At 48.7% G+C, this 7,835-nt stretch overlaps 1 protein-coding gene across 1 annotated transcript in view; it reads right to left on the reverse strand.

Moving 5' to 3' along the window:
• Nucleotides 1-673: 673 nt before the first annotated feature.
• The window catches only part of PRSS42P (serine protease 42), a 32,088-nt gene continuing 24,926 nt past the window's right edge, over nucleotides 674-7,835 (reverse strand). The window contains exons 3-7 of the mRNA XM_045297700.1: nucleotides 7,726-7,803; nucleotides 7,330-7,486; nucleotides 6,740-7,005; nucleotides 5,292-5,449; nucleotides 674-1,518 (exon numbers count right to left, since the gene is read on the reverse strand). Of these exons, the coding sequence (XP_045153635.1) occupies nucleotides 1,291-1,518; nucleotides 5,292-5,449; nucleotides 6,740-7,005; nucleotides 7,330-7,486; nucleotides 7,726-7,803 (887 nt within the window). The 3' untranslated portion in view covers nucleotides 674-1,290. The remainder of the gene's footprint in view (nucleotides 1,519-5,291; nucleotides 5,450-6,739; nucleotides 7,006-7,329; nucleotides 7,487-7,725; nucleotides 7,804-7,835) is intronic.

A 7,835-nucleotide genomic window follows, 5' to 3' on the forward strand; every position in this document is an offset into this window, starting at 1 on the left:
CCAGCTCAATCAGGGTATGTAGGGCCTTTGCTCTCTCTCTCTCTGGAGTTTAAAGAGAATTATGAACATCTTCCTAACTAAATGTGAAATAACTTCTCTTCATTGTCCCTGTGGTAGTTACATAATCTGGTGTCAACTTGAGACTATTAAGAGTGAAGGGGTGGAGTTTAGCCTGTCAATCAGGTCAAAGCTTGATGACATTTGGAGGTGCTATGGAGATAAATAGCTCACTGGAGGCCACATCCACACTCTCTGCAAGACATTCCTGTTGACAAGCCACATAGAGCTACACTGATAGAGCCAGAGCCCTGGAGCGGGAGGAGCCACATGGTGACCACTCCAGTGCTAGGATGCTTCCACCACCACTGGATCCACAAGACCTTCCACCCATTGGCCTATGGCCTATGATCGTCCTGCATTCGACATCATTGCATGGCTGTGTGAGTCTAAAGAGGAATTTATGGACTAGTATCCACATATGGGGCAAAATCGGATTTATGGACTTGATCTGGACTGCCTGGCATGTTTTCTTAATGTACACTTGCTCTTTGATATAAAGTTCTTTCTGACACACACATGAGTCTCCCTGGATTTGTTTCTCTAGTCAACCCAAGCTAACACAGTCCCCATGACCCACACCAGTAGAGATGGAGAGTCACTTGTTTTCTGCAAATATTTATTCAATAGATCATTGTAAATCGCCACACTCCATATACTTCAACACAACTTGAGATGTGGCTACTAGGGAGTTGAGGAAGGGCTTCCAAGATTGGGTTGCCTCCAGAGAGCTGATTTGGCAAAAGATTTGGGTATCCCAGTCCTGGTGCCCATCAAGCCTCCATCACTCTCTCTTGAGAGAGACAATTAGACAATTCCAAACTGACTGGTTTGAACACATTTTAGGGGAGAGCTATGAAACCAGAACCAGGATCTAATGCTGGCTTCATTGCTGATGGTGTCAAATCAAACTTCCCCTGTCTGGTTGATGTTCTCCAAAAGATCAAAGAACCACCATGCGCTACCTCACTGGTCACCCCTCCTCTTCCCAGTGGGCAGAACATTAGTGAAGGGCTCAGGGGCACAATCAAAGCTTACACAGGTGTCCAGTGTACCAGTGCACCTTCTGGGTTCCAGCCTCTATGGCACCCTTGACTGGGTGAATCTCCTAGTCAAGACAGGGTTCATGGATCCCAACTTGAATTTGAAGCCACGGTATTAAGAAGGAATGGGAGCCCAGAAGAGATGTGAAGTACAAGACTATAAAACAGGAGAGAAAGTATGGTCAAAGGGTCACCAGGATGCCTGGGGCAATACCACAAATAGAACTAAGATGTTGGTCAACACTGGATACTGTGAGGTAGACTGGTTCAACACTGCCACCATCCAGTTCCTGTAGAAGCTAACTTCCGTATAAATTCCAGGAGTTCCAAGACGGCCACAGCCGATGCCCCAGCTCACAATCCCCACCTGCACCCAGGTCTGGTTATATTCACAGACCATGGGTCCCCCGGAATCTCCCTGGAAAAAGAGAAAGAAACAAATCTTAGGAATGGAAGAGGAGACACATCAAATCAGGTGTGCCCACTGCCTGGGCAATCAGCAGCACATGTCCCACTCCCCCACCACCACCTCCACTTAGCCCGCTGGTAGGCCTCAGTACCCATCTTCACCGACTGCCAACTAGCGACACACACTCCCATACCCACATGGTAACCAAGTGGCAGCTCCCACCCCCAGCCCACTAGCTAATCAGAGGCATACTGCCTCACCACAAAGGACATCTAATAGGTGTGCTCCTGTATCACCCGCATTCCCCCACTCCCCTGCGCACCCCTCAGCTACTGGCAATCACTTTCTCATTGCAGCCATCCCACCTAAGGGGAAAGCCCCATTCCTTCTTCCTTCCTTCTCGGTGGAGTGAGCTCAGTACCACCCGGGAAACTGACAAAGTGCACCTACAGAGGGCACACTCTGCACTCCTGCCAGGTAACATAACCACCAGGTACATCACCTTTCAACCAATACCCAATGTCATCCAATGTCCACCCACACAGCTGTAAGACACATCCAACAGGTCAACTTCTCCTGCACTGAAAGTTTTTGACCACCCATCAGCAGCTGAAATATTAATCCATGCATACACAGAGGGCAGATCTCGTCCATTTGGGAAGCACACCCTCGATTGCTATGGAGACATCCTGCCCTGAACTCCAGTGGACACACTAGCTGCTTGCACCAATCTGAAGGACCCCATGATACACTAGGGTGGCTACCCCACCCACATAAAGACAAGTGGTGATGCACCTGTGCTGGCCCATTAGGGACCAATGGAACATATCTGCCCTAACACAACTGTCCGCCCCACACCCCTGACCACACACACCCAGATATATCAAAACAAAAAAAATAAAATAAAACAAACATACATGCAATAAGTTATGTGATACTATAATACCTAAGAGACAACTGACAGTATCAGGTCATATAAAGGAACAAGACAAGATGGCTCAAACAAGTGACAAAAATACAGGGACAAAAACCTTCTCGAGGAAGAAATGGTAATAGAGCTACAAGACAAGGAATTCAAAAGACTTATACATAGGATCCTGAAAGCCATCAAGGAAAACAAGGACAAAACTCTAGAAATTAGAAAAACAATACAAGAATAAAATGACACAATAGACATTAGAAACCACACGATAGCAGAAATCCAGAATAGCAATAAAATGTCAAAATTAGTAACTCGACAGAAGAACAAAGAAGTAGCATTGAATCGATAGAAGACAGAATCGATGAAACAGAGGACAACAGTCTTGATACCAATGTTTGATAAACAATTCGTAAAGATAATGAAAAGCAATGAAGGAAGCCTAAGAGTTATGTGGAACACTGTCAAGAGGAAGAATATATGTGATTGGAACTCCAGAACAGGAAACCCAAAAGTTCAGAAAGAATTTGGAAGATTTGTTGGCAGAAAACTTCCCTGATATCATGAAGCTAAAGGAACCCTACATAGGATAAACCCCAAAAGAAAATAAGCAGCACGTCGTAATCAAACATTGCAAAACCAAGCTCAAAGGAAGAACTCTGAGAGTAGTCCAGGGAAAATCAAATAGCACATACAAAAGGGTAATAAGAGTAAGCTCCGATTTCTCAACAGAAACCAAGCAGGCAAGAACACAATGATATGACATATATAAAGCCCTTTAAGTAAATAACTTACAACCAAAATCAGATGTCCAGCAAAAGCTGTCTCTCAAATGCAATGGAGAAACCAGAACACACCCAGATAAACATGAATTAAGGGGACGGGTAAAGACTAGACTAGCCTTACGAAAATATTAAAGGAGTCCTTCAGAGAACCAGTGGCATCAAACTACCTGATATAAAGATACACACACACACACACACACACACACACAGTTATCCAGTTACCAACCCAGACAAATCTCAAAAATAAAATAGGCCACATCAGAGCTGGGGCTTTCCCAGGCACTCCCTTGGTCCCCACCAGACCATAGTTTCTATAAATTTGAGATCTGGGAAATGGAAAGTTAAGGAGAAACGTAATTATCTGCTAGAAAATACTACTCAGGTACATAGGCATGGGACATAAAACCACTTAGTTCCAGGACAACAGCGACAGCTGGTACAATATTGACACTCTCTAATTCCTAGTGGTTAAAGCCCCCTTGTATAAGACCCTGGGCATCTCTATACTCTCCCAGCTCTTCTTCTGCCTTCCCACCCAGGCACTTAGAAGATAAGGTTAGGCAGATCAAATCCTAAGGTCTCTGTCCATTTTGACTGGACATTTCCCAGACCACAGTGGTTTTTTAATATTGTCACTACACCTCTGTGTGGTAGGCCCAAGTCCCTACAACTATCCTGAAGTCTCTCTAGCACTTCTAATTCATATTTAGGCCCCACTCAGACACAACTCAACTGGAATTCCATGTGTCTTTCCCAAACTTGTTCCCTATACCCTGCCAGCAGCCCTCCCAGGAAGAAAGAGTCCTCCCAATGTCTTCACCCCCACCCCGACATGCAGTCAGTCACCAAGGACTGATTATTCAAATTCAAACACTCCTCTTTTACCATCCCATGAACAAGGTCCAACTCAGAGTTGGCCTGGGAGACTCCAGTCCAGTCCCCCGCAGCTCAGGGAATCACTTATGTTAAAGGCAAATCTGACCACGTCGCCCAAGTCCTGACTAGACGGAGTCGAAAACCTTAGTATGCATTCCAGTACACACATATTCTGACTCCAATCCTGTTCTCTGGTCACATTTGCTACCTCATTGATCTAAGTCAGGGCTAGGGAATCTCTTCTGCCAAGGGCCATTTGGATATTTATAGTATCATTCACAGGCCACAAAAAATCATCAACTTAAAACTTAGCATGCTACGTTTGATCAAACATTTAATAAATTCACCCCTACTGTGATAGCTGGAACTCCTCGTTGATGAGACAGGCAATGTTAGCTGGGATCTTGGGGGCTTTATACAACCCAACGGTCCCCACCTCTGTTCCAGACGGAAGCCTGCATATGACAAATTCCTACAGACCTGACCATCATTGCTTTCCCCTCTCCCTATTACGCTGCTCTCTCCTTTCAACAAGGTGCAGATGCTCATGCTTTAGGATGGGCTCAAATACTGCCTCTCCTCAGGAAGGCAGCTGGTACAGAGGAAAGACCATGGGTCCAGGAGCTGTATAGACATTCATAGGGGATTTCATCATTGGGCCTCACCTTCCACATCTGTGTACTGGATGTAATGTCTGGATTGCAGGGCTTTGGTTTTAATAGGGGCTAATTGAGATAATATGGCTAAGTGCTCATGCAGATCCTCCGTGCCACCAAGTCCAATCCGATTCACAGTGACTCTATACAGGGTTTTTGAAGCTGTACATTGTTTACAGGAGCAGGAGAGTCTCACCTTTCTGCCTTGGAGCAGCGGGTAGGTTTGAACAACTGACCTTATGGTTAACAGTCCAACACTTACGCATCAGTGCCACCCAAGAGAAGTTCAATTAATGAAACGCCTATTGTTAATACTATGCACCCCCAAGGTCCCCACACCCCAACAGGGTGTGCAAGCTGTGAGGGCTGCTCCCTTTTGAAAGAAGAGGCCAGGTCAGGGAAGCCATGCTGGGTCTCCCCTGTGAATTTTCTTTACTAGAGGGTGAACAGAGGAGCTGGCAAGGGACCCAGGGAATGCCACCTGAGAAGGACGGCATCTGTGGGTAACAGCACACTGCAGAGGAGACATAGAACCCATGAACTGACCTTACAAGAATCTTTTCCACCAGCCTTATAGCCACAGACCATGCCTTCCAGTATGACATCCTTAAAACTGGACACAGTCTGCTTCATGATGTTATTACAGTTTTCATAGCGGATGATGTACTGGTCGACCTTGTGGAGAATTTTTGAATAAGGCTTATCTACAAAGAAAATCAGCAGTTTGTGGGTCTACACAAGTAGACAGGAAGCCCCAACCACACAGAATCCGCCTAGAAGAAAGTAGACCAATGGGTATTGTCTGTACTTGATACCAAGGGAAACTGAGACACGCCCAACCCCCACCCACCCACATCATCCGGAACCAACATGAGGACAAGGGGTAAGAAACGAAATCAATATAAGAACTGGTCAGAGAAGGTCTGCTAAGCAAGGTAATGTCACTCAGAGAGCCATTGGCAATGGTGACAGAAGATCCCGTGCATCCATAAAGCAGCTTTCCTTTCTAGAGCAGGATCATAGACTTGAGGCAGGGATGGCTCCCAGCAACCAAGTCCAGGTCTCCCCGGGGCAGCACACCTGACAGCCTCGTGTATAGGGGCCCTTTGCCTCTGCGTGTACCTCCATGGGCTAGACGTTCTATAGCCAGCAAAGCCAACGCCTCCAACAAGGGAAACTCTGACAGACAGACAGACACTCATCACCCCTGAGCAGAAGCTCATACTGGACAATGCCCCACAGCACCTGGCTCTGTGCCCAGGGAGTCATGAAACTAAAAACCCCAAATCAAAGGGGAAAATCCATTTATTCCTGTGGAGTCACTTCTGACTCCTGGCGATCCCATGTGTGCAGAACAGAACTGTGCTTCGCAGGATTTTCAACACTATGTCTCTAGGTCACCAGGCCTTAGGCCTCAGGCGCATGAGTGCATCTGACCTGTGAGCGTTTCAGCCCTTAACCATCTGCCCCACCCGACGACTCCCAGTTTAGGCACTCACTGCCATTAAGCTGATTCCAAATCACAGCGACCCACCAGGAGAGGAAAACTGGCCCTGTGGATTTCCAACACTGTAACCCTTTACAGGAAGAGAACGCCTCATCTTTCTCCTGCAGGGTGGCTGGTGGTTTCAAACCGCTGATCTTACAGTTAGCAGCTCAACGCATGGCCCACTGTGCCAGCTGCCCACAGTCCCCACAGATCTATGGGAGGAGGCTTCACACGGGTTCCTTCTCCTGGCTGAGCAGCTCCAGTTCCCCCAAAAAAGTGTCTCTCCTAGTGACTGCCATCAAATATTCGTGTTGAAACAAGACCTCGGTCAAACAGGGAACCATTGTCCTGACTGCTGAAACACTGCCCGCCTCACCTGACCCTTACCCCCTGCCAGGGAGTGTGCTTCCCATTAGCCATCATGGCTACTCCAGGGCATACGGCTGCCCTCTGCCCCCTGCCCCCAGCACTGCCCCAAGTTTGCCTCCTGCCTGACAAATCTCACCGCCTTCTCCCTGTCGGCCCCATCCAGTCACCCAGCACCTGGTCCCAGCTGCCACCTGGAAGGTCTCCTGTGGGATGCAGACAGGCTTGATGGTCGAGGTGAAATTCACGGGGTGGAGCAGATGGAGAAGGGCAATGTCATGTTGAACAGTGTTGAGATTTCTGTACCCAGGGTGGACAATGATGTTTTTGACAGACACCTTCACAGTTGTCATGGTTTCTTTAGAGAAATATATATCTCCCATCTTGACGGTGTAGGTGTAGCGGCTGTGGAAGAGAGGGCACACTCCTCGCAGAGACCCTGGGCTGCACCCCTTGTGCTTTTCCCTGGCGTTCAGGTACTTCTTAGCCTCTCCCCAACCACCCTATCCCCAAGACCCATCTTCGATCACTCTCAGACTTGACTTCTCACCCTACTTTCCTCCCATATTCCCAGCCAACCACTACTCCTGGGGGACCCTTCCCATTGTTATCCTGTGTGGTTTCTGGTGTGGCTTGGCTTCCTCTTTTGCCAATTCGCCAGGACAACCGGGCTCAGGGGGTGTTTGAGCACAAGACTGGGCGTGGGCCTCTCACCTCTCCACTGCTCACCTGACAATACAGTGAGCCGCGGTCAGCACCCACTGATCGGCGATGAGCGAGCCTCCGCAGACGTGCTTGTTGCGCACCCTCAGGCTCACCTGCCAGGGCCACTCCCCTTCTTTGGATTCCTCTCCTCCGACTATTTTCACATCCGTTTGGCCACACCCTGGAGCGCGGAGTTGAGGAAGAGCGCAGAAAAGCAGGCCTAGTCTCCCCTGAGCCCAGGACGTCCCAGAAAGGAACCCTAGGCCTCTAGAAACAGTCGAGGAGGAGGAGGCCATGTCCTCTTAGAAGCTGGGCAGATGTCCCAGGCCTTCTGAATCTGGTCCCCCCCGACCCCCAGGCAGCGCTGGGTCCTGCCCCCAGTGACTCAAACCTCTGCCCGGGCTGCCTACGCGAAGTCACCTGGAATGTTCATGAGCTGAGCGCCAGAGACGCCGAAGGATGGCAGCGCATTGGGAGGGGGTGGATTCCGCAGACCCCCTGCGGGGCGCCGGCGGCCACCCCCGGCCGGG

Source organism: Echinops telfairi, unplaced genomic scaffold, assembly GCF_000313985.2.
Source record: "Echinops telfairi isolate 266 unplaced genomic scaffold, ASM31398v2 ScPeMD7_7420;HRSCAF=8458, whole genome shotgun sequence".
NCBI classification, from domain to species: domain Eukaryota; kingdom Metazoa; phylum Chordata; class Mammalia; order Afrosoricida; family Tenrecidae; genus Echinops; species Echinops telfairi.